The following is a 27,587-nucleotide window of genomic DNA, read 5'->3' as shown; positions in this document are numbered from 1 at the left end:
AGTTGAACAAGCCGTTCGGGCGGGGGTGACGTAACGCGGTCACGCCCGACGGTTTGGGGGTCGAGGGGAGTCGCCCCGCAACAGGGGCTGCGGGCCCGAGACCCCTGGAGCGCTTGAGAAGGGTTGCCAGTCCAAGGGGCGACATATCTCCTTTCCTGGAGTAACGAGTCGCTGTGGCTCCTAGACACCGCGTGACGGCGCGGTGTGACGCGTGACATGCGGGCCCGATCGGGCCCGCACCCTCCCATCGCCCCGACCAGGGGAACCCAGAGCTTGAGGCCAGAGAGCAGGAAGAAGTGGCTAGGACAAGGGTGAACATAAGAGATAAGAGCCTGAGCTGTCCAGCCCAACCAAGGGCTCAGGTCAATGAGGCAAGCTAGCCTGGAGTGTTGGAAGTCGTCTAGACGCCCCTTTCCTGGGGTATGGTCGCAGCAACCCCGCTCTAGGGGACCAGGCCGGAGTAGGGTTCAAAGGAAGAGACTTCAATGCTAAACCTAAGGTACAGGAGTAATACTCTAGTCTTTATATACTGTGGGGGCTAGGGGCCGATCGGGCCCGCTGAGGGTCGATCAGAAGGGAGCAGGGGATGTCTCTGGTCGTCCCTGGTCGCTCCGCTAGGAGCCCAGGGACCATTCCTCTGGAAAGGAGCCATGCCAAAGTCGACACTAAGGAGTGTTTGGCAATGCAACAGTAAGGAGCTCCCTCCTGGACCCTGTGGTTGTCTAGGGCCGATTGGGCCCGCTGTCAAGGGCGTCCGGCGGCGCATCATGATCCCTGATGGCGGGTCATGATGGCTTGATGGCTGACTAAAGCGCGATCCGTGATTATGTCCCTTCTCTGGGATATTAGTGTTGTTGCTCATTGCTTTGAGCTTGTGAATTATGAGGGCTTGTCAAGCCCTAGGGCTCTAAGGGTGGTGAGGGCCCGATGGGCCGTATAGGGCCCGTTGGCCCGACCCGAACCCTGACATGTCCATTCCCGTGTCAAAAGAGCTTGGATTGCACGTCCCTCCTTCTGCAAAATTTTTGCGAGAGCTCTTCTGAGATATAATCATCGCGCGCCTGATTCGAGCGCCGAAACATGTTCCGAGCATGGTCGGCTCCATGTTTCTCCACGTACTTGCTGAGCAGAGAAGACGTTGCACGATCACCGCCAGGCTGCCATAGCGCATCGAAGAATTGTTTGAGACTGCCAAATCCAAAGCCACCATCTTCCGGATCCCCCAAAATTTGTTTCACCACCCCATGCGCCTTTAGTGTCTCCGAAGCTTCAGACTCTCGTGCCGCCTCTTGAGATGCTTGTACTGCCTCCTTCTCACGCAGCAGACGAGTCGCCTCACGCTCTTGAGCTCGCATCTGACGGTCATTCTCAACCTTCTGTTGCTGGGCCTCTTTAGCCTGTACCGCTTTCACGCTGAGAAGCTCGTTGGCATTGTCCACCAAGCACTTATCAGGTGTATATTGACTCCCACGAAGCTGACGGACAGTCATCTTGAGTCTCACTGTCTCGGGTGAGAAGGCAGGCCGCCCTCGTTTTGGTTTGACGGGCGAGAACACAAGCGGTCTGATGGGCGATGACAGTGGTTCAGCAGACATCGCACGACGTCCAAATTGGGGAGTGTGTGGAGTAAAAGAGCTCGATGCAGCCAGGAAGTCAGGAAACAGCTCAGATGTGGGAGAGGGAGCAGTAGGAGAGTTGTATTGTTCATTGATTGGAGGCTCAGTATACATGGGATAGTCAATGGACTCGGAAGACGTTGCTGGTACTGGTGTATTTGCTGATTGGAGATGAAGAATAAAGGGAGAAGTTGGCGGGGAAATCGGTGGGGTTGACTGTCTTGTAGCTCTCTTGTCCCTCTGCCGTGGAGGGACATAATCCTCATCCTCCTCTCTCTGTCGTTTGAAGCCCATCGTCGTTCTGAAGCAAGAAGTAAGTGTGACATCATTGTGATGACAGGCCAATGAAGATCATCGAATTCTGGTCCAAATACTTCATTTTAGAAAAAACTAAAAACATAGCGCGACTCGCGTTAACGAGCGCTATCAAATGGTCCCCTTAAATGTGCAAAAATCTGGAATTTTGACCACCACCCTTTTTTGATCGTGATAACTCCGGTAATTCATCCCGGTTTCTTTTCGTGTCCCTAAGCCGCCGGTGATTCTGTTCCAGCCCCTCCGGCGGTGATGATCGTGACTTGCCCATCTTCACCGGTCAAAACGGGGCTGGTTCGAACCTAGGGGTTATCGCGACGGGTGGTTGCTGTTGGATCACGGTTTATCTGACACAAAGAAGACGTAAAAGGCTCCCCGGGCCACAGACAACAGGCATTGATATTTGCGGCCTCCACAGCGACGATGTAAGATTAGAGAGCCGATGAGAAGGAAGAACTGAGTTGCTGGGCCAGTGATGAGCTCGGGCGTTTTGTATCGGTTGAACAGACTCGTCCTAGATCAAAGCAAGACTCCGAGTGGGTCTTAGTGCTGAGAACATAACAAACAGGGTCACGTTCGACAGCAATGTTCGGCGAAAACCTCCCCATGAATAGGAATACCAAGGAGCCAACCTCCCCGCCGTCGACTTGGAATATAGAGGAGCCCATTGTGCTGAAGGCATTCTATCGTTCAAAACCTCGGAGAGGAGAAAGCTTTGACTTCCGAGTGCTTGTCTTGTTTGAAGTATTATACACCGACATATATAGACAAAGATGGGCCGCGACCCCAGAGTTCGAGCAGACGAGAGGGCACTGTCCATTTGGTTCGGTTGTGGTTGTGGTCAACGCAACCCGGGCGCTTGATCACTTGGATCGGCCTTCCACTTGCTTCCGTCCCTCACCCTTGTTCCTGCCCACTTCTCTTCCTCTCCAACGATGTCGAGCGGGAGCGAGAGCACGTCAGCGCCAGAAGCACTCCATGTAGAGGCTCCTAAATCACCGATTTATGGCGAAGGCTCTTCGCTCCGTTCTCGTTCAAAACGCTCCCTACATGCCCACCATGCTACAGATACCCTTTTGTCTCGCAAGCCTATCGACACATTCCGCTCGACCGTCAAAAAGATCATCGCCATGCAACGCAGTACCAATATCATCGCTTCCTTTGGGGCTGGGGCTGAACCTGGCGTTGACCCCCGCCGTGCTTCAATGGAAGTACAATACCGTTCCGTGCAACACGACTGCCAAATCGAGGTCGTCGACTACTCTGCCGTTTCGGAAAAGTCCATGCACATGGGGAACAAGCAGTTCGTTAGCTGGTGTGAAAGCTCGAAAAGCCAGCGGCCACCTTGGGTCAAAGTCAGGTGGATAAATATCGCCGGTATTAGCTGGGATGTCATTAAAGCCTTGTCTCTCAAGCATGGTGCGTATGCTGTTGCACAATTTCGTCTGTATGACTAACTGTCAATTCCCAGAGCTTCACCCGTTGGCACTGGAAGACGTGTTACACAGGCGTCCAGAGAACCTTTCGAAAGCGGAATATTTCCTTCACCACCTTTTCCTCCGCATCCTCATCCACGACGTCGAGGGCGAAGGCAACAAGGCCGGATTCACAGCTGATGAATGGTCTCAAGACCCTTCAGCATCACACAGCGAAAATGTTGGTACCTTTCATATCCTGAAAACATATTCATTTATTCCACAGGCCATTCGGGAACGACAAATCGAGCAGGCCAAAATCGATGCTCTCAAGCAGGGCACGTTGCGTGTTTCGGTTACCCCCATGTTTATCTTCCTGTTCCGCGATGGCACCGTCATCTCCCTCACCCAACGCGCGCCACCCGGTCTCACGCTGCCCATCAGCGAGCGACTTCGCCGTGCGGACACTATTCTAAGGCAGTCCGCAGACCCTAGCTTGCTTGTACAGAGTTTGATAAGTTTGGGTGTGTGTTTTGGTTATAATTAGGGGCTTCTCTGATCCGTTATCCAGTCGTCGATAAAGCTGTCCAAGTCATCGACTCGTACCACCAGCAAATCTCTGACATCGAGCGCCAAATTCTCATCAAGCCGAAACCAACAACGGTGCGAAAACGTGAGCGTCTACTTTCGTCTTCCGGAGTCTATTTTGAGCTGTATTCTACAGTTCACATTGTTTCTGGCGACCTTGTCCTGCACAAACGCACGCTTGAGCCTATTAAGACCCTTGTTTACGGGCTAAGGCGGTACGACGTTGACCGATGTGCTGCCCTTGTCGACCAGAGTGACCCTAAGATGAAGGGCAAGAAGATTGTTGGGTTCATGAGCCACAAGAGCAAGATATATTTGGTCGGTTTTCTCCGGTTTTTGATGCGGTAACTGAAATGTTATCGGCAGGCCGACACGTTCGACCACACAGAGTATATTCTCAGCACTCTGGACATGATTGCAGGCATTGGCGACAGCTTGACAGACTACAGCTTCAATGTCAGTAGAGTCGCCCAGCATCACTAGCACTAACACGCCATAGATGGCATCTTACTCGATGAATGATACGATGTATGCTACCCCCCTTTCCCCTTGGTGCGCTAACACGGGCTCAGGCGTGTCTTGACTATGATCACCATCATCTGTCTTCCTCTAACCTTCGTCTCGGGGTACTTTGTGCGTTGCTTCTGCCCTTCGTTCCTCTGCTGACGAATATCAAGGGTATGAACTTTGATGGTGTTACTTGGACAACCGAGTGGACCGACGTCTTGTACGGGCCCCTTCTGACTGTCTTTCAACCTAACTCACTTGTTGATCAGATTCTGGATTATTGCGCTCCCCTGCGTGATCGTCATCTCTCCGCTCTTCATCATACCCGACATCAAGCGCATGATACACTACTTCCGGACAAGGAGGCTTCTCTCCACAACGGCGAATGTGGGGTCATCCCGATTATTGACTTGGTTCAAGGCTGATGGTTCCAACAGCGGTTCCGATAAGCAGACTTAGTCTTTGGCTTCAAGTTGTGGTCCATGAACCCCATGGACGGCTTCACAATGCATTGGTTCAGCGCTGCGGTCAACGGAATCGCACCCTTACCCACATTAAGATGTAAGACGAGAGAAGGACGGCCGCGGCGAACCTGGCCGCTTCAGGAAGAACTGTTATTGTGTAGACTTGAAGAAGTGGAGTGTGATGCCTGATTTTGCATCTCTGATGGCTCAGAGCGGCGAGACGAAAAAAATGTAGACCACGTGACAAATCAAGCAGCTGGTTGATGGCAACATCATCCATGCCCCAACTGAAAAAAGGTCGTCCTTTCTGAGGGTGAACCTTGCTATCTCCGCCCTTTAGGCGCATGGCTCCCCTGCCCTCGACTGCCCACCGAAAAAGCCACTTTTTGCGAACAGCCTGCATGAAACCTCGTGTAACAATGACTTCACACCAACAATGCAGACGACCAAAAAGGGCCGTTCGCCGACGCCTCGAGGCAGCCGCGCGTAAACAACGCTGTCGGAACAGAAGCCCCTGGCGTAATTTCGCCTCTTCTCTGGGTATATAAACTCGCCAATCCGCCAGCAACCTCGCTTGTCGTTCGCATCCCTCCCCCCAACCCACCCACTTCGCGAGCCCCGCTCTCTTTACTGCCCAATCCTTCACCATGTCCACCGTCGTTGAAGACATCGCTGTATGCTCTTGGCCGTCCCTAGCTAGCCATCGTTGACGATTGTGCCTGTCCGCAGCCAGGTGATATCGTCGCCGTCACCCACAACGCAGTCCGGAGGGAGGGAATCGTCGTCGGGGCCCACATCGACTTTGCGGTATTTCTTTTCCCCAGAACCCTCCTCCAAGCCTGACGTCATTTTGCAGGGCCGTCAAATTCTTGAGGTCCAGATGGACGCCGGCGAAGTTTACAACGCGTGGTATGTACCTTCTCCATTGCTTTGTAATCCCATCTCAGTGCTTGCCAGGTACCCCAGCGTAACGCGTGTCCGCCGCACCGTCTCCTACGCGCGTCCCTCTCTCGGCCGCAGCCGCACCATCGAGCGTCGCATCTACTGGTGATTGCTACCCTCACCCATCCAGCATCATCACCGTTGTCGCCAGCTGGCAGGGTCGGCCTCTCGGTGTCCATTCTCCACCGTCTCGTAGAACTCAATGTCGGAATTAACCGGATTGGTTCCTCCTAGCATCCTCTGGTCGTTAAAGAACCAGGTGTATAATTCATTGCATTCAGTCGGAATATATCACACACACATTTTTCTTATTGTATTCTTGTCCTTGCGATGGGAGGACCGAATGCAGTCAGACAACAGACTTGTCATAGCTTGAGAGTTTGTTTGTAGTACGAGTAACAGCAAACAAATCAGTCAATTACCAAGAGGCAGCCATTACCAACGATCGCGCGCAAGTGACTGCTTGTTTGGTAACACCTGGTCGGACCAGACACATTGAAGCTCTGAATCCCTCGACGCCTTAAGAAATATTGCACAGAGGTAAGGTAAGTAAGTAGGAAGTAAGTACTTATTTCCTCCTAGATTCAGCGTAATTCCGGCACTCGGTGCACGTGATATTCCTCCGAGTCTGAATCGGAACTGTTGTCTGAATCCGAAGCCACCAGCGCCAATTATACCAAGATCATGCATCTGGGTTCCCCAGCACAGTGCATCAGCTACATTCTGTCATCTGGCCAGGTTATTGAATAATTACTCACATGAGTATGCAGGCTGGAGTTGGAGTATGTAGTCACCAACACCATTCCAGCACTGTGTGTCACACCCTGTACTAGTAAAGCAAAAACCCAAATAACAAAACAACAAGGTACACGGTGTGACATGCAGTGCTGGGATGAAGTGGCGCGGCTCTGAAGCTCTGTCGGTCCCATGTGGGTTTCTTTTTTCTCCTTCCTGCAGCTCTTCAGTGCCGGGATGTTCCTAGCATTCAGGTTCACAGCAGTCCCCGCCGCCCGTAGACAACAAGGTTATCCGAGAGGGGGTCTACGAAATCTAAAGCTATATAACCAACTAGAGTACAGATACAGTAAAAGTGGTTCTAACAGTTACAAACTAATGAGCGATCTATGTGTCACGTGATAGAAACCTCCGGTTGCGCAGGTTGGCTCTTCTTTTTTCTTCTTCTTTTTGGCTTTCGGGTTTTGGTGTGGGACTTCGGAGCCGCCGCGCGGGGTTGGTGGAGGAGTCGGTAACGTCTCCGTAGCTTCATGTCTGTCGAGGTCAAGTGGTTCCTCATCGTCAAGATCTAACCGCTCGACAACCTCTGTTTCATCCAACACAGAAGGCGTCGTGGCAGCTTTGGGTGTTCCGGGTACGTCTGGCTCCGGAGAGCCCGCCGAGAGCAACGAAAGAGACGACACTGAGCCGTTTGCGCGACCCAACATGACGCTGCGGATAAGCCGCGGCCCAGTCGGAGACGAAGAAGCAACAGGCCGAATGGTTTCTGCCGAGTCTGCGGCCTCCGTGTCGCCAGTGTAGATTCGCGGAACGACAATTTTGGGTGGGGAAGAGGGCTGTGGTGGCCGGATCCGCTCGTAATAAAGCATGAACACAGAACTGCCCTCCGCCAGCACATGCTCGACGCCGCATTGGTCCACGTGGGAGTCTGATATCCTCAGCCAGCCAGTGCCAGTTCCAGCACTGCTTTCAGGAGTGGGGGAAGCAGGGACGTATTTCCCACTTGGTGAGGGGGAGGGGGTCCGTCGATAGCAGATGTAGTGCCCAAAAGAATGTTGCCCAAAGTGACAAACTACCCCAGCGAGTCGATATAAACAGGGACTTGGATTCGGTCGACTTGCGGAAAGCGCCCCCCGGATACCTGGATCTGCTGCACCACTGAGGGAGGCCGTTGGCTCAAGACTTAGAACACCATCCGTTGTGTAGGGAGTGATGTCCAGAATCTCAGGGAACGCTACGCTAGCGCTGTTTTTGGCAACGCGCAAGCCAGTGTGAACGGATCGGTTGATATGTAGAGCGAGAACAGTTGGAGGCTTGCGAGCTATCAGAATAGGAATATCAATTAGAGGAAAAACTCACCCGTCCAATCATGCTCTGTCTAGTCGATACTCCACCAGACACTCGCTCTATTCTGACCCCCTTCAATGCATCTCCGCCAGGTCCATGAACAAATGAATCGTTCTTGGCTTCCCAGTCCCAGTCTCCTTCCAGATCCTCCTCCTCGATCCTCCCAGTCTCGAGTGCTTTCAAAACTCTTGCTTCCATCCTGCGAACAACTTTCAGCCGCCGGAGTCGAGAAGGCGTTGGCCCGCCTGCTTCAGCAGCAGGTTTATGCTTCTTCTTCTTCTTTTTACCGGAAGAGCCATCTTCGTCGTCCGATTCATGCACATGGCCATTAGTGTGTCCGTTAGGAACCGCGTCTACCTGCATTCCACCTGCGTCGGTTAATGTAGTTGATTCAAGTCGTTCCACTTCTTCGTGTAGTCTTCTGGCCGTCGCTCTCAGTTCGCAACGTCGGCATGCGCAATCTTGAAGAACCTCGAGATTGATATACGCCCTGAGGAGATCGTGGACTGATGTCTAAGCAAATATTGAGTAAAGGACCGGAAACACGGTGGTATACGCAACTGGTCCCCATCCACCGCCGGTGCTCTCCAATGCAAGCTGAATTGTATCGAAAGCGAAATGCCTGATTGCAGCAGTATACCCGCAACGCACACATGACCGCCTCGTCGCTGTTAATCCGTCGAACGGACTTGTTAGAGACGCCTGCGACAACGTTTCTAACGAAGCAATCGCAAATCCCCGGTCTCGCGCTGCTTCTTTTGAAACACGGGCATTATCCTCTCTGACGCATTCGGATATGAGTTGGAATAATTCTTGGGCGTCTTGATGTTCGTGTGAGGCAAGGAGTGCAGTTGCCTTAGCACTGGCTCCAAGGTTGAGGTTGGAAGAGCCAGAGCCCCAAAAGGCTGACAATGCAGAGGCTGATGTAGGTGCGAGGTCATCGGAGGAGCCATCCATATTGGGTGGAGGAGAACACAAGGCTTCCACAAGCGCCGTTGCTCGAAGCGGCCGGCCCGAGGGTTCGGGTGTGTTCAAGGCATCAAGCAAGTCAATGAGGGCATCGACAACGGGGGTGGGGACGTCGAGGGCCTCGGCACGCGTGCGAATTGCCAGGAGGTAAGGTGCAAGGAATGTGAGTGATGCAAGCGCCTGGGGAAATGAGTTTTCCTATCCCTGAAAGTTGATGATGATAAGACGGCACCTGGAGCGTGGAGTTCATAAAACAATGAGTGCCCGACATATTGACTAGTCCAGGGAATAGGGCGTCCTGAGGCAACACCACCGATGCAACTTCTGGTCCCTTTTCTCCGGCGGGAGACTTTCGACCTGCTACCTGGTCTGCACGCGTCCGTACTCGCGCTTTCTTCCCATTGGCACGATCGGCAAGATTGTATGGCGACGAGGAAACAGCTTTGTCGTGAGAGCCCCAATTCCATGGCAAGAACGCCCCAAACGTCATGACAGAGCTCTGAAAAGTCGCAAATCGAGGGCGAAGGAAAGTGAAGGCGCGAAGCGCAACTAGAGGGAAGAGAAACAAGAAGACAACTGCTGCAAGCGGAGCGAGTTGCTGGACCAAGTCCGTGGTGGTACGCATAAAAGCTACAAACGGGACTGGTCACAGTGTGACTGTCATTCAGGTCTAGCTTTGAAAAGCTTCCACTGCTGCTTGTGCTCTTTGACTACTCTGGGTCTAGGAGGATAAGGCGTGCTCAGGAACTCCAACGCCATACATTTGCTATCAACATTGGAGGGGCTCCTGGTACTGCTGATTCAAGTTGACGATTCAAGCTTTCCTGGCCATCCTCGTCAAATTTTAAACCATCCAATAGAATTCAATATGCCCGACGACTGTTGGGATTGCAAGTACTAGACAAAGCACAAGACTATTCAGGCTACATTCTGATATTACAACACTGCTCTCTTTCCGTTGAGTTTGTGAACTTGAAAAGTACTTAAAGCAATAGCATTCCAGCTTTCTCAATCATCGACTCGGAATCCTGCAGCAGCGGGCTATACCATTGCGTCAGCCTAAGAAACAACCTAGATGGTAAGGAAAACGAGCATTTGTGTGCTCACTGACCACTATAACTTGAAGTTGCATTACTACAGCGATATTCTATTATATCATTGAATCGAGCTTATGGAGTGCAGACGGGCCTGAATGTCTCTCGCAGGACCTGCGCTAAGGTTTGATACGCCTTGGACGTTCCAGGACAGAGGTTTAAGCTTGAACCTATGATTGGACGACGGCAAAACTATTTCAACAGAGACTCCCGAATCTTGTTTTCCAACACTAAGAAAATTTCCACCAAGTATGCTGGCCTTATCACTGCTCGAGATTAGCTCGAGAGTCGAGATATTTCGAGCTGAAGATTCTCGGATCGGATCAATCAACTATCATCACATATTTTTGATCCGCTGCAGCGGGAAAACGGGAGTCGGTTCGACTTTTTAAGGTAACACCGAGTTTTCCCGGATGTATGAGGGTGCGGCAGTAACAGCGTTGCCTCGAAGATAGGTCCTAGACCGGTCTATATGACGCGTCCATTCTGGCCGATTCGTTCTTGTCTTATAAAACCAGGCTTCCACACCTCTTCTTCCCTCACAATCTCTCATAATGCACAAAGGGGCTACTTTCGCACTCGCAACAGCGGTCGGAGTTGTTGGGGCGGTCGCCTACTCAAAGACGTCAAAAACGCCCTTCTCGGTTATCGGGCCGTTGTCGCTCACACGAATGACCCTGCAAAGTTCAGAGCTGCTAAACCACAACACCAAGAAATTACGCTTCGCCCTTCCCGATTCAAATACTCGCACCGGGCTGTCGTTAACCTCTGCCTTGTTATCCGTATCTCTGCCGCCAGGAAATGGTCTACGGACACCCGTGTTGCGGCCATATACACCCACAAACGACCCCAGTCCGTCCCACCTTAATTCTTTGCAGCCTTGCGCGCTAACGCCAACAATTAGATGAGCCTGGCTATGTCGAGTTCATGATTAAACTCTATCCGGGTGGCAAGCAAAGCACACTGATGCATTCTCTGAAGCCTGGCGACACACTATCATTTATGCGAATTCCCTCGCTCGGCTGGAAGCCAAACCAATATGAGCACGTCGCTCTCATCGCTGGAGGTGCAGGAATCACACCGATGTACCAGCTCCTCCATGGCATTCTCTCTAACCCCGACGACAAAACTCGAATAACCCTTGTTTGGGGCGTCAATACGGACGAGGACTTGTTCTTGAAGGAGGAATTTGCCGCCCTCGAGAAAAGTCATCCCCAGCGGTTCAAGACACACTACGTCGTCTCGAATCCGGAACAAGGCTCGCGGTTTAAAAAGGGGTATGTGACGAAGGAGTTATTAGAGCAGGCTGGGCTCAAGGCAGACAATAATGGAGCAGTGAAGGTCCTGGTTTGCGGACCGCCGCCGATGGAAAAGGCGTTGACTGCGAGGGGTAGCGGTATTCTAGCTCAGTTAGGCTACTCTGCGAGCCAAATTCACCAATACTAAACTGTACTGTACTCGACTTTGACCTCTGAATAATGTAACTAAACTTGAAGACGTCTGAGATTTCCACAAATGCAAGCAAGAATTCAAGGCCCATTGGCCCATGCCTTCTCAATTACAGTCACTTGATATCAGCTGACCAACCACTCTTCTTCCCTCCAACCATGGGGCCTCGTACAGTCTCGACCGTCCACTGCGATTTTCTAAGGCAGAACTGGAACAATCACCGGCAGAGTTATTATCTCCATTTACGCCCGTTTTACCGTTCGGAGGATGGATTGGACTGGCTCACAATCGAGAGCGAAGGGTGGTAGCAAATGGAACGCGCCTAAACCCACATTTGCTCGCTTTATCCGGTTTCCTCATAAGAGGAGGACTCAGATGATTGGCTTCCCCTGACTTTCTTCATGTCTAAATCCGCCATCGGCTCCTTCTCGTTCACTCGCCTCACGCTACACAGTTCGGAGGAGCTGAGCCATGACGTCAAGAAGTTGCGTTTTGCCTTTCCCGACCCCGACACACGCAGCGGGCTTCCCCTTACCTCTGCGGTGGTTTCCGTCTCGTTTCCCCCAGGAAATGGCCGTTGGACACCCGTGTTTCGACCATATACGCCCACCAGTGACCCTGGTATGGCGTGTATAGCTTTTATTGATCGCTCTAACGACCTATCTGTCGCCAGATGAACCAGGTTTCATTGAGTTCATGATCAAGTTGTACCCGAATGGAAAGCAGAGCACGCTCATGCACAGTTTGAAACCTGGCGACTCGCTGTACTTCTTCAAGGTTCCTTCCGTGGTTTGGAAGCCAAACCAGTACCGCCGTGTAGTGCTCATTGCTGGCGGCGCGGGAATTACGCCAATGTACCAATTGCTGAAAGGAATTCTGTCCAACCCTGAAGACCAGACGCAAGTCACACTTGTGTGGGGCGTCAACTCAGACGCAGACCTCTTTTTGAAAGATGAATTCGCTCATCTCAAGGCACACCATCCGGCTCAATTCCAAAGCCATTATGTGGTTTCGCATCCAGTCGAGGGCTCGCAGCATGAGAAGGGGTATGTGACCAAGGAAGTGTTGCAACGAGTGGGATTGGCCGGCGTTGGGACAAGCGGAATGAGGGTTTTGCTCTGCGGACCACCAGCAATGGAGAATGCGCTCACAGCCAAAGGGGGGCCATTAATCCAATTAGGGTTTTCGACAGCCCAAATCGAGAAATTCTAGTTATCGTAGCATTTGTACCAACCATGTCTCTATGTCCCGCTTTATTCCAACATCTCCTGCGATAGGTGGTGAAGGCCAACTCCCATAGACTTGACCCACAGCCGACTTTTCGATTTCACGCAACACATCCTGCGATTCTATGGGATGTGAAGAATCGGAAGTAAGTTTGAGGGTGCAGCTTCCGATACGAGCATGCTTGGCAACGACTTCCGCGGTCTGTGTCAAGGGTCTTAGAGAAGCAAAAGGTCTCTGCGAGAATGCGTACAACTGAGCCCCAAGTAAAGTTTTCTCCTATGGTATATGTAAATTGTGGGGTTTGACCATATAACCACTCCCAGGTCTAGACCCAGTCAGAGTAAAACAGGCTGGGCAGAAACGCTTACCTGTGTTTCCTCAACACTCTGACGAACATCATCCAACCCGACCATCGCCTCTTCATCCACATATTGTGTTATAAACGTCGTATTTGTGCCTCCGTCAAGTTCGTAAACACGTCGAAACTGTTCGACAACAAGTTGTGTGAAGAGATTGTGCTCTGCGCGGGTATTGAACATCTGGAGATTGGTGACCGGAGCGCGAACAGATGCAACACCAGCGGTTTTCATTGTTGGCTGGGGGAAATTAGCAGGCGCAACGGCGGGGAAAGAGGAACGTACTTTATCCACATGTAACAAGTCTCCCAGCATATCGAGCCGCGAAGAGAGTAGCATTGTCCCATGATGATAGGCCCGCGTTGACACGATTTTGTATGCGGAGCCAGAGACGTGGTGGCTGTTAGGCCTCGTGGATATGAGAGAGAGAGAGAAAAACACTCATCTTGTTAGAGGCGACGTAAATGTCGTTGCGGTCGTTTATCCGAGCAGAAGGAATGCCTATTGCTCGAACAGCCTGCAGCACAATGTTCGCGGTCGCCTTTCGGTCAAAAGTCCGCCTAGGCAGATGAATGGAGAAGTTTGTGTTGCCCAAGTCCTGAGAAGTGTTAAACAGGCTGGATGAAGTTAGAAAGACCAACATGGTAGACTGTCCCCCCTCCACTTCGTCTCCGCACTAGAGGCACATTACGGAACCGAAGCGTTTCCAGGTTGACCTCTTTCCATGGGTTTTGGTTTCTGCCAATTACTACACAGGGTGCATTTTGATAGAGGAATAGCAGAGGCGAGTCAACTGGAGCATTTCTAAATAGCCTTTCGTTTTATGTCGGACAGGTGCGGGAGCTAAACCGGAACGGACCAATCTTCAAAAGCGAGGTTGACGAATGGGTTGGTTGAACGTGAAATATAAACGGAGTGTGTTGGCTTCGAAGCAAGGGTCGATAAGCAGCGTTTGAGGGTCCTCCGTAACATTCAGAGATGAGTGTGGAAAGCAAGCCGGTCACAAGCATTATGGCTTCCTTGTTACTTCGACGACGCGTCTTTTCTCCGTCTCGTTTTGCCCCAGCTTTCAGAGCGACCCACAGTGCTACTTCATTGACGAATATCCTCGGTTCTGATACACCTCCCCCAACCCAAATCGCGTCAGTTTCTTCGTCAGGTATTCTTCTCGAGGATGGGTTACTGCTACCTGGCGCTGCAATCTTTCTGGATGGAAAAATCTTCCTATGGGATGTACCAGATAGTGTGACCCAGTGGAAGAGAGAACATTTAGCTTTATTCGAGGTCGTAGTCCCAAGACCAGGTAGGTTGCATTCCCCTGTGAATGAACCACTCTCAGTTTTCCTAGAAATTCTCATCCTTGGAACTGGTCAAGAGCTAGCGCACCCTCCACCTTCATTCCGCTCGTTTCTGACGGAATTGGGGATCCAAGTAGACGTTATGAGCACGGTACATTCTTTTGTACAAACAGATTTCATTAGTTCTAAACACTTGCTTCAGCGCAACGCCTGCTCAACATACAATCTTCTTGCGGAAGAGGGCCGTCGGGTAGCCGCTGCGCTAGCCCCACTGGCTCCGTATCGTTGGCCAAAGACACATTAGTCTGGCCGCGCTTTCCGTTTGCCTTGGACCGAGATCGCTTCGGCAAACTGTGGAGTGATTTGCTCTTCATCGTCTTCGATGGGTACGAAGACGACGGGCTCCAGAGCGCCTTGGAACCATATCATTTTTGGTGTACAATAGGAAGATAAACCACGCACCGGATGCCACATCTTTAAACCGTACAAATAGCACATCCCAATTCACGATTCCTGCATCTCTAATGCTTTGTTTTGAGTTTCGCAGCACAGGAAATACCCCTGTAAGCTTTCCAGTCTCCTTCTCCGCCGTACAGAGCTCGAATTCAGAGGTGTCGGTGACGGAGGGGATGTCCAAACTTGTTGGCATTTCTTCATCTACGTGATAATGGGCACAAACACGCCGTATGAGTTTGAAGCATACCATCTTGGTTTGAGCCGAGTGCCACTGAGGTCAATGCACTGAGAATCTCGCTTTTGAGCGCGCCGATGCTGATAGTGGGTGAAACCGTGGTCGCGATGGTTAGTTTATGTATCTTGACGCGGAGAAAGAAAACATTTGATGCTGTCTTCCCGCCTAAAGCAGGCTATATTCTATTCAGAGTCATAGATGCGTCCAACAGCTACAACTAACCATGGAATGAGATGGAAAGCGAATATTGGTCTGTCACGACGCGTTTTAATGTGACTTGTCACGTTGCTTGCCAACGCCGCAAATACCGTCGACCAATAGCGTCACCTCCATTTACCCGCCGACGACGATGAGCAGCCAAGCTGCAGCCCAACAATCTTCATCGGCGGAGGCCATACCTAAGGTGGCTGAACTTGGTACAACAAGTGCTCCCCTCAAGAGCGCGGCATTCTTCATCGGCGCATACTGCAAGGAATATAATGGTGTGTGCCATAGACTGGAATCCGTACTCGTCTCTCAAACCTTTCAAGAGGATTTCATGTTATGCAAAGACGAGAACCGAGACCCCGCTCATTGCCTGAAGGAGGGCCGACGAGTGACGCGATGCGCAACGGAATTGTATGGCCCATCTCTATACTTGGCCCCACCTCGCGTAACTATAACCCACCAGAATAACAAAGCTCCGTGAAAACTGCCTGCAACAATTTGAGGCGCACTGGGCGTGTCTTGAGCAGAACAATCAAGTGCGTTCGTTCAGTTTCTACCATCTCTTGCTATACTCAAATTCCTAAGCAATATTACCGTTGTCGCCCAGCAGAGCATTCGCTCAACTCTTGCGTGTTCGAGAAGCTGGTTCGTGGCCCATTCTCCTTCCATATGTCCCATCGCATCTGAGCGAGTCGTGCGGTCACTTATCATTTTTGCTGCACCCTCCCTCGATTACTTGCTCTACTCGTCTTCTGTTTAATCGGCTCCATTCGTGTGCTTATACTCGTCGCTTTCCCCAGGGTCTCGCCAAAACGATTCCGGGAACTCCCGAAGGTCGTATACCAGTACACGAAGACAGAAACCCCACCCTGAAACGACAGCAAAAGTAGACTTGGTTAGGAGCTATCGTCGTTGCAGTCGACTAGGCAACCTTGTATAGACGCCACAAGCACAATATAACTATCGAGTTCAAATTGCTCGTGTCTGCCCACCTCCTGTGGATTCCAGCACCACTTCTTATCGGCCTTCTCTAACTCGACAGTTGAGGGCCGATTGGGGGAGAGTTGAAAACGTAGGTCATTGGACACTCACTGAGAAACGCTGTGAGATAATTTGATGGAGAAAAGCCAAAGTGGAATTTACTCAGATTACTACATGCATGCCGACGTCAACGCTTCGACGAGCCCTTGTAGCGACATGAGGATGAGTTTCAAACGATCGAGGAAAATAGCGTCAAGTCAGAATCATCCTCGTCAGAAGAAGCCTTCCGACCGACGAAGACGTCTACTCCTCTGTTCCTCAACGCCAAAAATGCTTCAAGAGATTTATCGGGGACATGGGGTGGTTCGAGTTGTGGTGCCACCAAGTCATTGTTGAACCAACCCACCTCCAAGGAACGCAACGCCCACACCGGTTCTAATGCTTCGCGTCTGAGAATTGCTTCCGCCACGGTCGATAGGGTAGAAGCTATATCAGCAGTCCCCGTTTCCGCAGTCACCGCCCAGCACGAGACGGACAACTCGCGCAGATTTGGCAAAAAGGCGACGTCAGAGCCAAGCTTGTCGCACAGTGCTTCCAGACTGTCTTTGTGGGGGAAAGCAACCGTTAGGTCTTCGAGGGTTGCACCGAGACGAGCGAGGACTTCGGTTGACAAGGGTGCTTCTTGTTTAGATGGAACGATGTACAACGCTTCTAAAGGAGGCCAAGATGAACGACGGAGGAAATCTTCCAACGCGGGAGCAACTGCGATGGGGGAGCCAAGCCTGAGATCCATTAGATCGGGGAGTGTAAGAGATTCGAGCAGTGTCGAATCAATGTCTCTACTAGTGATCGCCAGTGTTAGTCCGAGGACCTCCAGTGTCGGATGCTCTACCGGTGAATCAAGCTCCACGTCTCTGCCATAGTCCTCGACTTCGAAAGAAAGCAAATTTGGGAGCATGCTAAGGGCGTCTGTGGAGTGTTGAGGTACTGAATACCCATGCGCAGTAAACTCCAGAATGTGTTCGAGCCCAACAGACACTGGCCTCAGGAGTAATGAGTCGAGCGTTAGCTTTTCCAACCGAGGTGAGGAGCCGAATGACGTGAGGGGTAAGTGGGATAGACTGGGATTCTCTGTCGGCATTAGGATTTCAAGCTCCTCCAACATTGGCATTTCAAATCCTTGCTCGTCCAGCTTCAAAAGGTCAGGGGGGCTTAACGATAAACGGATGCATCGGATGCGCCGGCTGAAAGTCTTCAACGTGGCCAAAAAAGCGCCAATCCCATCGTCCACTTTGAAGTTGACCCCGTCAACGGTCCGCCGGAGTTTGCCAGTCATCGCAAGGTCGAGAGGGCCGTTCCCCGACCGCGCAAGCCATGCATCCGCAAAGTAGGCAAGATGCCGAGTGTCTTGCACCAAGCGTAGATTGATAGAAAATGCGCTCCAGAGTTTCGGTATCGAGACAGCGATGCGCCGCCATTCGGAGCAAATTTGAGTGAGAAGGACAGGACCGAGCCTTTTGTCAATGATGTGAGACTCAAGCTCTGGGTCAGGGAGGCAAAGACTGAATATCTCAGTGATGAGCTCCAGAGGCAACGCATTGAACATCGAGGTTTGGATGAAGTCCCAAAATCATTGTGATTAGATCAATGGAATGATGTAACTACGAAATAGACTGAAATCAAGTCTTTGCACCCCTCGACCAGTAGGCATTACTAGTAATGGACATCACTATTCCATCTCAGAGTCAGAGTCCTCTTCAACCCCTGAATCGTGGTCGCCGCTGTCGCTACTAGCAGTATCCGCATTACTAGTATTGGCACCAATGCAAGCCACAATTCCCTTCTTGTTCAGCGCTTCGAGCGCCCCAAGATGCTCTTCTGCGAGAGTTCCGGTTAGTTGTGGCTCCCATTTGACCCGGAGTGTGCGTAATGACCACGATGGCTTCAGAGCAACGCGATTGGTAGCTGCCTTGGAGATGAATTGCAGGGCAGACGCAGGGTCTGCGGCTTGCGCATCAGATTTTTGCGTCCGGAAATCTATCGTCAGGCGAACGATTTTGGGAAGAAATGCGGGATCCGAGCCGAACTTTTCGCAAAAAACTTTCAGGTCATTTGTTTTCGGTCGACAGATGACGAGCTCCTCGAGGCTGGTGAGCTTGTGGAACACCTCGAGCTGTAGGGGCGCATGCTGTGCGAGAGGAGTCAGGTGGAGAGTTTTTAACGCTGGCCACGATGACCGAGCGAGGAATTCTTTCAATACGTTGCCAACCGCCGCAGGATGCTCGAGCCGGAGATCTTCTAAAGACGGCAGGGTCAACCGTTGAAGAATGGTCGTTTGCGATTTCATATTGCTCCACTCGAGAGTCAGATTGAGGTGTTTCAATGTTGAATGCACCAGCGGCTTGACACGCCCAATGCTCACGCTGGATCGGCACTCATCCAATCCAAAGCGCATGACACCTGGAAGACGAGCGAGAGCATCCCTGGCCTCTTGGGGGTTATAACCTTGGGCAGAGAAATCTGTGATTTGACGCAACGGTCCTTTGAAGAATGACAGAGGTAGGAACTGAATGTCAAGTTCGCGCAGCTTCGTAGCCGAGCGAAAGAGCGAGGTGTCAATCCATTCAATTTCCTCGTCCTCAATGTCTTCAATATTCATCCCCAGCTCCAATTCCTCAAGCATGAGGAACTTGTTGTTCTCCACCCGGTCTTCTAGCAAGCTGAGGTCATCGATACTGAGGAATACGGAGAAAACGCGGATATGCTGGATGTGGGGTACGAAGATAGCGAAGAACTCCTCGATACCATAGTCTTCTCGGTCACCAGGGTCCGAGTCGTCTGCATGTAAGCACCCCTTGATTGAGATATCAAGAGCATGATTGCCAGCGCGAGAAAGCCATAGTTCTACAAGCTTGTAGAAGTTAGGCATACGTTCTATCGAGTCGAAGTCGATGTGCAAGCTACTCCAGAGCACGGGTGTTGAGATGGCAATACGACGCCATGTTGAGCAAACATTGGTAAGAAGACGCGGGGCTTGTCGGCGGTCAACGAGGTCCGGCTCGCCTTTATACTTCGAGATGCAGGCTCGGAAGATCCGAGTCGTGAGCTCCAGTGGCAGAGCGTTGAATCCGACCATCGAGGTTTGGTTGAACCCTGCAAACCTGATGGGATCAGAATCGCTTAGTCATAAGGTCGCACGGTTCGGCTATATCTGCTGAGAATCAAGTACCGCCAAATCTCTTCTGTTTATAACCGCTCAAATGCTGCTGGATTGAACTGCGCCAAAAGCTGTAAAATAGTGTCCCGAGCATTTGAGGGAACTGTTCCGAATTGATGCTAATACTTAAGTAACTTTCCGGGTCACACGAGGGTCACGGTCTAGACCTTTGCCGGGCGAACTCGGCGAACTTGATTGGTCGTCTGCGTCATTCATGCGATTCCGACTTTTTGCGAACTTGTATAAGACGCTTGTGGTTGCTGTCGGTCTCAACCACAACCCTCCGTTTCTCCACCCGAATCCTTCTCCTATCATCACCTCCTCATGAAGCTCGTTACCGAAGAACAATTCAAAGCCCACGCTGCTGCCTCCCGTCGTGGAGCGCTCGAAGGCACACTCGTCGGGGGCGGATTAGGCGTTTTAGCTTCATATTATGGCCAAAGACGATGGGCCTATTACCGCTCTCTGCCTCATTCCCTGAAAATCCTCGGCATTCTATTCGTCACTGCTCCAGCCCTATCGATCCAAGCTGAACGAAGAGGGCTCGAGTATGACCGGTCTCAGTGGTGCGTTTGCACTCCTTTTTTTGTAGTGTCATTCTGTCTCACACCGGATACCAGGGAGGGAGACTCTGCGCGATTGTTAGAAACACAAGAGCAAGCAGCAATGGACCGCTGGGAAAATCTCGGTGCAAAAGACAAAATTGCGGACTGGGCGCGGAGACACGAGTACAGCATCATTGTCGGTGGTTGGGCTCTGAGTTTGGCCCTTGCCGGTGCTATAATATCACGAGATAGGTGCGTTGGTTTGGGATTCCTTTTATGTCATACCTCATAGCAAACGACAGATACCAAACGACTGCGCAGAAAATAGTGCAGGCGCGTATGTGGGCACAAGGTCTCACAATAGGCATCATCCTCACTGCCGCTGGCCTCAAAACAAATCTCAACAAAGGCGAATCAGCCAGTCGGGTTCGTGCGGTTTCCTGGTTGTCTCTTGCCTGATTCTGACACCTCTATTCAGCCTATTCCTGATCATTCCTGGATGGAGGTGGTAAGTTCGAGTAACTCCTCGCAGTGAAAATGCTTACCGACTCCGGTAGTTGGAGCAACAAGAAAGAGACCGACAAGAGGAGGAGCGAATAAAGGCGCGCGTTACTGGTCGCGTTCCCGAGGCTTCTTCTTGAGTTGGCGATGTCATAGCAGTTTCTCATACAGCCCCATATTATTAGATTGAATTTCTAATGGAGACACTTTGTGCTAATATCTAACCTTTACCTTGGAGGGTTTCATTTTGATGTGACGCCTACTAGTACAAGCCGTGATCCACCATTCTCCTCTCCAACTGAACGCACTTTGCCAGCGGCGTTAACACAGTATGACGATGACGATGAATCAGCGAAGGCAAGATAACAAACCACTTGATGGTGAACCCAGGTGATCGCGCTGCTTTCGCGCCAAATGGCGTGCTTGTGGCGAGTCCGAAAAAAGCCGGCTTGCAAAGCGGGGTCGCTATATAGTCCATATGGAGACCATCGCCTCTTCCCTCTTTACCTGAACTACAAAACCGCTCAATGGCCTCTTCATCCAAATCCAAAATGCTTAACCTCCCACTATCGCCCGCTCAGTTGGCGGAAATTAACGCCCATCTTCGAGGCTTGACGCCGGAGGAAATCTTAGCTTGGGGCATCGATCATTTGCCTGGCCTGTACCAGACGACAGCGTTTGGCCTGACGGGGCTCGTCGCAATCGACATGCTTGACAAAATTGCGTCGACATCGCCTTCATCCTCGGCTCCATCCAGCCGCGAGCATTCGCCCGTTCCGATTATGCTTGAGCTTCCCTCGCTTTCTGCGTCTTCCCCGCGATCCCAGCCGCCACTCATCTTCCTCGACACCTTATACCACTTCCAAGAGACTTATGAACTTGTCGAAGAGGTCAAGGCGCGGTATCCCGACGTGCCGCTCTATGTCTATAAGCCGGCTGACTGCGAGACCGTCGCAGACTTCGAGACAAAGTGGGGCGCGAGGCTGTGGGAGCGCGACGAGAATGTGTATGACTTTGCTGTGAAGGTAGAGCCAGCAAGACGGGCATACCAGGAGCTCGGTGTGAAATCCGTGATCACCGGACGAAGGGCCACGCAGGGCGGAGACAGGGCCGGACTGCAGCCGCTGGAGGTCGACGAGACGGGCCTGTTGAAGCTCAATCCGCTGTTCGAGTGGACTTTCCCATTCATCGAGTGGTATACGAACGAGTACGACGTGCCCAGGAACAGGCTGCTTTCGCAGGGCTATCGCTCTGTAGGCGACTGGCATAGCACCAGCAAACCAGGAGAAGGCCAGGGAGAGCGGTCAGGACGGTGGGCTGGCCGGGAGAAGACGGAGTGCGGGCTGCACAAGAACTATTATGATATGCTAGAGCAGGCCGAAAAGGTCAAGAACGAGGTGAATTTTCATTATCGTTTCCAGCTTCAGATCTAGAGTTGACTGTTTGCAGGCGAAGAGCGAATCGATCTTGTCCACACCCACGGTTTCCGTTTCTGCTTAGAGGAAAGTTAATAGATACAAATGGAACGAACAGATGTACGAATAGTGTAAGTGCTTAGCATAGCAATCGGAGTGCCTTGGATCCGAGTCGGTGGAGGAAGTTGAGTGTGACTGGAGCGGCACGTGCAGTCTGTCACATCATGTCGATCCAACCGTGAACTTCCTTGCCTTGAACCCTCCCTCACTGGGACATTGCTGTTGCTGCCTCCCAATGCCTCGCTCTACTCCTATACGCGTCTCAGACTCGGGAAACTCCCGCAACATCGTTGACACACTTCCGCCTGAACTTCTGGTCGCCATCTTCCACAATTGTCTCCCTGTTAGCACTGACGCAGAGCATGAACCCCATCTCGTCGACTCAAATGGGGCTCCCCTTCTCCTCACCCAAATTAGCTCGTTGTGGCGACGCCTCGCGCTATCTACGCCTACACTTTGGAAAACATTCTACATCGACATCGACATCCTGAAACACCCCGATCGTCTTTCCGAGCTTGCAGAGATGTGGCTCTCGCGCGCTGGATCCTGCCCTCTGGATATATCCATCAAAGGCAATTTGTATGGTGATGATCAGCTGGAGTATGGTGTTGAAGGGTTTTGGGAGGTTTTCGCGGAACACACAGCGCATATCCGTGCTCTTCACCTATTGGTGAACTTGGAGGACGTGGTTACGCTCGATGAGAACGAATGGACCTTTCCGCTTCTCGAGGAGCTGGAAATTACCCCGGAACTGGACATCGAAGATGAAGACGACGATCCGGATTGGCCAACTATCACGTCTTTCAGCTCGTCTAAACACCTCCGCAAACTCACGCTTGATAGCTTGCCTCTTAGTTCTCTCAGCATTCCGCTCGCTTCAATCACGCATCTCGTTGCGAGAGGATATAAAAAGCTACAACATTGCCTAGATGCGCTTTCTAATCTCCCAAACCTGCTCCAATTCGACCTCGAGGAGTACCAGTCCGACTCTTCTGTCCAGCCCACTGAAGCGTTGCCACATTCTACACTTCAACGTCTCCATTTGACCCAAGACGTATCCGATCTATCCCCAGCGCCTATGCTGCTCCAGTTCTTGACACTACCCGCTCTCAAAGAACTGCGTGTAGAAAACACGGCCGCATCAGGATCCACCGTCAACGAACTACTAGCACGTTCCTCGTGGCCTACGCTCAGAGCACTACAGCTCAGCCCGCCTGGAGACAAAACCCTTTTGTCGGTTGATATCTTCAACAAACCTTCCTTCGCAACCCTCGAGGAGTTAGAGGTCTCATTCGCCGAAGCAACAAGTCTGGAAGGATTTTTTACCGCGCTCGGTGCAGATGCCGGCTTTCTCCCGCGACTAAAGAGCTTCACGCTCAACTGCGAGGCGGCGGAAGAGGACGTTGGCACTGCGGACGCTGCTTACGCGTTGCCGCTGATTGCAACCGCAGTCACGAAGCGTCTTGCCCTCCAGCCGCTGTGGACATTGCGATATTTGCGTGTGCAATGGGATGCAAATGATCCAGATGCGGCTCCTGACGAGGAGGTTCTCGATGGAGTCCTTGGACCGTTCCGGCTTTTAAAACAACGTGGAGTCGAGGTTTATATTGGAGATGATGAATCGACGTCGACATCGATAGTCTAAATCAAAGAGACTGACATTTGTAAGAGCATATAGGTAGAACATCGATAAATGTTCAGGACTGTTGAGTTACAGTTCATTATTTAACTAGGTGTTTAGTACTAGTAAAGTTGACTGAACTTCGGCTTGCGAAGAAAACATCCTTCTCGCGAGTACTAGTACCGGAACGAGACGGCGTTAAATTGTGGGGTTTGCCAACAGAAGCCGTCCATTGTCACTACATATATGTCGTCGCAATTACTTTTACCTGTCCGCAGAAGGACATCAGTTTGAGACTTCACGGTAACGGACTTGGTATTCAAGTCCTCCGCCGATCCTGACTGGCACAATGTCCCAGATCAACCATGGTCCCATGGGTACTGCGGTGTGACCCCTCCATTCGTGAACATACAAAGTGAGATCGTGCGAAGCGACATTGTAAAGGATTGAAGGTGTATTTGGTGAGATTAAGAAGATAAGATAAGATTGTGGATAAGATAGTCAATCCAAGCCGTAGTTCTAAAACCTTGTGAACTATTCAGATGATGTCAATTGCTGACAAATCAATGCAAGGCAAAGCCGTTGTAAGGATTTGTACTAGTACCATAAAATAAGGCCAAGCCGTTATCCTAGGTAGGTAGATATGATGCAAGTGTCAAAGACTACTTAGGATCATACAGCAGAAGTTGAGGTCAACTAGATAGATTGTGGGGTAAAGAATGGTGTCCTCACAAGGGGAGGACTTCCCTATTTTATATACAGCTAGTATGAGTCACATAGAATTATCCAGAATAATAAGAGTCAGAAAAGCTTCTGAGTCATGTTACAGCGATTCCTGAATGTAATGACAATGTCACATTTTTTTTTTGCGCCCCATCTCAAAAAGGAAATCATGGCTCCCAAGCTTCCAATTGCACTACAAACAATTTCAGTGCACTAAATACTTCTCATAGCTATGGTGGACACTCAAATTACTTGTCCTCAAGGATAGTGGATGGGTTGAAGGTCAGTTTTGCGACAGGTTCATCGAGCGCTAGGCACCGATCGGCATGACACATTCTTGCTTAAACAACACATTCTTACTCTCGACCAACTACATCTACTGACTGAAATTCTTCTATGTTAGCCATTATATGGTGTATGTACATCTCTTCACCAGTATATATGATTTTGGATACAGTTTGAGGCTCAGTCAATGCCAGAAATGCAAATGGAGGCATGGTTTCCTTTTTGAGAACGGCGCGAAAAAAAATGTGACATTGTCATTACATTCAGGAATCGCTGTAAGTTGATCCGGCATTGTATGGCCAAAATCAGCGAGGTAATTGATTTCTATCATAATCCATCACAGACATGGTCACTTGACATCGCGTCTCGTGTTTCTGTCTGCATTGATGTAAGTACCTGACATTGCAGTTCAGTATTCTCAAACTCATGAACTCAATGATCAAGAGCTGGTAACACAAATAGCATTCGTCGACTACTGTACTTATCAGGAACTAAACTAGGATACCCCACAGTAACGAAAGGCATTACATTGCGGGGTTTGCTAACAGAAGCCCTCGCAGCAGAGCCCATTGTCACTATAGGTTGTTGCAATCTAATACCTGTATGCAGAAATACTTGGGGCTTTGCGGTAACGGACTTGGTATTCAAGTTCTCCGCCGAGCCTCACTGGCACAATGTCCCAGATCAACCATGGGCCCCATGGGTAGTGCAGCGTCGGTCCACTCGTGAACATATAGACCGAGATCGTGCGAAGCATAGAAGGACGAGCTCTCTGTTCAGCTAGTCTAGGAACTAGTATATCAACGTAAGCCTGCGACGCAGTGAAGTTGACTAAACTTCGGCTTGCGAAGAAAACATCCATCTCGCGAGTACCAGGAATATCAGCGTCGAACGAGAAGGTTTCGAGATGGAAAAGTTGAGAAAGAAGAGTTCCAAAGGGACGCTGCATGAATGGATCAGAGTTGCTTGGTGATGGGAGTAGGATAGATAGCTCACAGTTGGGTCCCATTCATCCGCCAAACGGGTGTCGTCCGGCCCATCGCGCTTGGAATCTCGTCGGAGCATGAGATGTTTCAAAAGAGGAAACTTTTGAGGAATGATCTGGAGAAGTTGCTCTTCTGCTGATAGTTCTCCATCGGCTTTGGTCGAGTAGGAAATCTCCAACGAACGAAGAGTCGGGAACTCGGCATGAGAGAGTATGCGGATCAAGGTAGAAGCGGGGAGGATGAGCCGATCAAAATACATGGAACGGAAGAAAGGATATGCGATGAGGAGTAGTGTTTCTAACGTTGGAGGAAGAACACTGAGAATGTTTTCATCAGCAGAAATTGGCGCTTCGAAATGCACCAGGTCAGGCAGCAGACACTCATTGTGGGCGAATTTTGACAATGCATCTTGCGTCACATATTCGCGGCATTCAGAGTCCCCCTTTGATTGTTCGAGCTTGAGACGCGCAACTCGTAAATGCGGCATGGCACGTAAGACGTCAAGCATCGCTTCGGTCCCTTTAGAGTTTGAAGGGAAAACCCCTTCAAGGTGAAGCTCCCTCATCGCCTCCCATCGAACAGTTATATCCAAGGCCTCGAGGACGAATTCGCCAGGCATGGATAGATTTTCGAGAGTTTGCGGATTAAGCCATGCTTGTGCCAGACGTGCTTCACTCACAACGAGGTCCGCTGGGTATCGGCAAGTGGGTTCATGATAAACAAAGTGGTGAGGCATGAGAGGTCGATGAATGTTATATGAGACATGTGTAAGTCGAGAGGCAGTTGAAAGGGGAAAAACGCTGGGGTTCTTGCAGGGCGGTGATACAAGAACTAGCCTCTTGACACTTGGATTCGATGCGATTACCGAGACAAGCTGTGGCCAAGGTCCAAATGGGATTTCATGAAGTTGGACCTGATCCAAATTAATCATGGAAGCCAGGGTCTGGAGCTGTGAAGCGATTCGACCTTGGACTTCCTGCGTGTACTGATATTCAACCCTGTTGTCGGATCCACGAGGGAATACGTCGCCCAGCACAACGAAAGTACTATGGACCAATATCAGCGTATATTGGCAGGATTGAAGCTTCCTACCGTATGTATGGCCATAGTGACGACGGAGGAAGCTCGTGCTTGAGCAAGGGCGCCCACTCTATGCGGTGAAATAGAGCGGGCATAAATAAGGACCGGAGCTGGCGGGAGGCGAAGGACAGCGTTTGTCGATCCCGCCCATTGAGCAGTGAAAATAGCTCCGAGAAGACGTCCGTGTTGAGGCCATGAAGCCCGGGTCTCTGAGGTGGATGGACTTTATTGGTAGGGCCTTCACGAGTCCACAGCCACGCGAAGAGTCGAAACTAGGTATTATGAGGACGAGCGAGTATCTGTGAATAGACTGACTGTTAATCTTTTTATCCCGAGTATCCAGCGACCAAAGCGCGAGTTTAGGAGGGCTCTCCAAGTGTCCTCCATTGATCGTGGAATGAGGACAAGGCTACGTGAGAGAGTCCACGTCATCCTTTTGCCGCCTGTACCACCCCGTGACTTAACACGACGCGTCGTCGGCAAAGCGGGTAAAATATTATGAATAACCCAAACCACTTCGCAGCGACTGACCAACCTTGCTTTGACATGCTTATATTTTAATCTCGGTATGATTCAGATAGCTAGTCTTGCTATCAACTCTCCATGGAGAGTGCTGCTTTCCCAAGGCAGCTCTGGTTGTAATATGGAATCCGCGGACACGCCAGGTGCTCGCTGCGCAATCTGAGAGCATGATTCAGGTTGTCACTGTCACAGGGGTCACAGTGGCATGGATGAATACACAAAATAGAACTTCGTCAATTCAGCAACATTTTGTCTATAACTTTTACAGAATGTGCTAATACATAACCACAAAGTAACTGAGAAATTATAGGGTGAAAGAGCAAGAATTGAATGAATTTGAGGCAAATTACTACACATAGGTTGGCCATCAATCCTCTGGAGAAAGCTGTGCAGCAAAAGCACATTGATCACCCTCACTCTCACATGAACAG

At 50.8% G+C, this 27,587-nt stretch overlaps 14 protein-coding genes across 14 annotated transcripts; 9 read left to right on the top strand and 5 right to left on the bottom strand.

The window, feature by feature from the left end:
* Positions 1-2,866: 2,866 nt before the first annotated feature.
* MIND_00787800 (uncharacterized protein) lies at positions 2,867-4,890 on the top strand (the record flags this gene model as incomplete). The annotated part of the gene is made up of 11 exons (XM_037364565.1): positions 2,867-3,350; positions 3,403-3,587; positions 3,633-3,870; positions 3,918-4,019; positions 4,071-4,252; positions 4,301-4,390; positions 4,434-4,462; positions 4,507-4,567; positions 4,612-4,661; positions 4,711-4,828; positions 4,879-4,890. 11 exons carry the CDS (start codon positions 2,867-2,869, stop codon positions 4,888-4,890), a joined length of 1,551 nt encoding a protein of 516 aa, XP_037220209.1.
* Positions 4,891-5,480: 590 nt separating this feature from the next.
* MIND_00787700 (F-box domain-containing protein) lies at positions 5,481-5,956 on the top strand (the record flags this gene model as incomplete). Its single annotated transcript, XM_037364564.1, has 4 exons — positions 5,481-5,579; positions 5,635-5,712; positions 5,762-5,814; positions 5,863-5,956. The coding sequence occupies exons 1-4, from the start codon at positions 5,553-5,555 to the stop codon at positions 5,954-5,956; spliced, it is 252 nt and encodes an 83-aa protein (XP_037220208.1). The 5' UTR covers positions 5,481-5,552.
* A 994-nt stretch (positions 5,957-6,950) lies between these two features.
* MIND_00787600 (USP domain-containing protein) lies at positions 6,951-9,523 on the bottom strand (the record flags this gene model as incomplete). Its single annotated transcript, XM_037364563.1, has 4 exons — positions 6,951-7,895; positions 7,942-8,442; positions 8,491-9,078; positions 9,131-9,523. 4 exons carry the CDS (start codon positions 9,521-9,523, stop codon positions 6,951-6,953), a joined length of 2,427 nt encoding a protein of 808 aa, XP_037220207.1.
* A 1,023-nt stretch (positions 9,524-10,546) lies between these two features.
* Positions 10,547-11,438, top strand: MIND_00787500 (FAD-binding FR-type domain-containing protein; the record flags this gene model as incomplete). Its single annotated transcript, XM_037364562.1, has 2 exons — positions 10,547-10,844; positions 10,897-11,438. The coding sequence occupies 2 exons, from the start codon at positions 10,547-10,549 to the stop codon at positions 11,436-11,438; spliced, it is 840 nt and encodes a 279-aa protein (XP_037220206.1).
* A 404-nt stretch (positions 11,439-11,842) lies between these two features.
* Positions 11,843-12,653, top strand: MIND_00787400 (FAD-binding FR-type domain-containing protein; the record flags this gene model as incomplete). The annotated part of the gene is made up of 2 exons (XM_037364561.1): positions 11,843-12,062; positions 12,115-12,653. 2 exons carry the CDS (start codon positions 11,843-11,845, stop codon positions 12,651-12,653), a joined length of 759 nt encoding a protein of 252 aa, XP_037220205.1.
* MIND_00787300 (Lipoyltransferase/lipoate-protein ligase) lies at positions 12,654-13,996 on the bottom strand (the record flags this gene model as incomplete). The annotated part of the gene is made up of 7 exons (XM_037364560.1): positions 12,654-12,869; positions 12,919-12,993; positions 13,037-13,264; positions 13,306-13,424; positions 13,466-13,622; positions 13,666-13,837; positions 13,884-13,996. The coding sequence occupies 7 exons, from the start codon at positions 13,994-13,996 to the stop codon at positions 12,654-12,656; spliced, it is 1,080 nt and encodes a 359-aa protein (XP_037220204.1).
* A 39-nt stretch (positions 13,997-14,035) lies between these two features.
* On the top strand, positions 14,036-14,626 carry MIND_00787200 (DUF498-domain-containing protein; the record flags this gene model as incomplete). Its single annotated transcript, XM_037364559.1, has 3 exons — positions 14,036-14,327; positions 14,373-14,473; positions 14,525-14,626. The coding sequence occupies 3 exons, from the start codon at positions 14,036-14,038 to the stop codon at positions 14,624-14,626; spliced, it is 495 nt and encodes a 164-aa protein (XP_037220203.1).
* On the bottom strand, positions 14,623-15,238 carry MIND_00787100 (uncharacterized protein; the record flags this gene model as incomplete). The annotated part of the gene is made up of 4 exons (XM_037364558.1): positions 14,623-14,735; positions 14,785-14,979; positions 15,026-15,188; positions 15,236-15,238. 4 exons carry the CDS (start codon positions 15,236-15,238, stop codon positions 14,623-14,625), a joined length of 474 nt encoding a protein of 157 aa, XP_037220202.1.
* Positions 15,239-15,296: 58 nt separating this feature from the next.
* MIND_00787000 (NADH-ubiquinone oxidoreductase) lies at positions 15,297-16,110 on the top strand (the record flags this gene model as incomplete). The annotated part of the gene is made up of 5 exons (XM_037364557.1): positions 15,297-15,495; positions 15,544-15,631; positions 15,684-15,756; positions 15,806-15,865; positions 16,021-16,110. The coding sequence occupies exons 1-5, from the start codon at positions 15,363-15,365 to the stop codon at positions 16,108-16,110; spliced, it is 444 nt and encodes a 147-aa protein (XP_037220201.1). The 5' UTR covers positions 15,297-15,362.
* A 1,820-nt stretch (positions 16,111-17,930) lies between these two features.
* Positions 17,931-19,337, bottom strand: MIND_00786900 (F-box domain-containing protein; the record flags this gene model as incomplete). Its single annotated transcript, XM_037364556.1, has 1 exon — positions 17,931-19,337. The coding sequence occupies one exon, from the start codon at positions 19,335-19,337 to the stop codon at positions 17,931-17,933; it is 1,407 nt and encodes a 468-aa protein (XP_037220200.1).
* A 405-nt stretch (positions 19,338-19,742) lies between these two features.
* MIND_00786800 (HIG1 domain-containing protein) lies at positions 19,743-20,604 on the top strand (the record flags this gene model as incomplete). The annotated part of the gene is made up of 5 exons (XM_037364555.1): positions 19,743-19,984; positions 20,039-20,215; positions 20,266-20,389; positions 20,442-20,471; positions 20,521-20,604. 5 exons carry the CDS (start codon positions 19,743-19,745, stop codon positions 20,602-20,604), a joined length of 657 nt encoding a protein of 218 aa, XP_037220199.1.
* Positions 20,605-20,991: 387 nt separating this feature from the next.
* Positions 20,992-21,964, top strand: MIND_00786700 (PAPS-reduct domain-containing protein; the record flags this gene model as incomplete). Its single annotated transcript, XM_037364554.1, has 2 exons — positions 20,992-21,861; positions 21,914-21,964. 2 exons carry the CDS (start codon positions 20,992-20,994, stop codon positions 21,962-21,964), a joined length of 921 nt encoding a protein of 306 aa, XP_037220198.1.
* Positions 21,965-22,123: 159 nt separating this feature from the next.
* Positions 22,124-23,584, top strand: MIND_00786600 (uncharacterized protein; the record flags this gene model as incomplete). Its single annotated transcript, XM_037364553.1, has 1 exon — positions 22,124-23,584. Exon 1 carries the CDS (start codon positions 22,175-22,177, stop codon positions 23,582-23,584), a length of 1,410 nt encoding a protein of 469 aa, XP_037220197.1. The 5' UTR covers positions 22,124-22,174.
* Positions 23,585-25,160: 1,576 nt separating this feature from the next.
* MIND_00786500 (uncharacterized protein) lies at positions 25,161-27,036 on the bottom strand (the record flags this gene model as incomplete). Its single annotated transcript, XM_037364552.1, has 4 exons — positions 26,950-27,036; positions 26,647-26,906; positions 25,565-26,600; positions 25,161-25,511 (listed from the first exon to the last, which is right to left on the bottom strand). Exons 1-4 carry the CDS (start codon positions 27,019-27,021, stop codon positions 25,161-25,163), a joined length of 1,719 nt encoding a protein of 572 aa, XP_037220196.1. The 5' UTR covers positions 27,022-27,036.
* Between the last annotated feature and the right edge of the window lie 551 nt (positions 27,037-27,587).

The sequence above is a fragment of the Mycena indigotica genome, assembly GCF_014461135.1.
Source record: "Mycena indigotica strain 171206Taipei chromosome Unknown Mind.scaff0006, whole genome shotgun sequence".
NCBI lineage: Eukaryota > Fungi > Basidiomycota > Agaricomycetes > Agaricales > Mycenaceae > Mycena > Mycena indigotica.
Note: the sequence above shows the minus strand (reverse complement) of the source record. Positions and strands in the feature narration are given on the sequence as shown.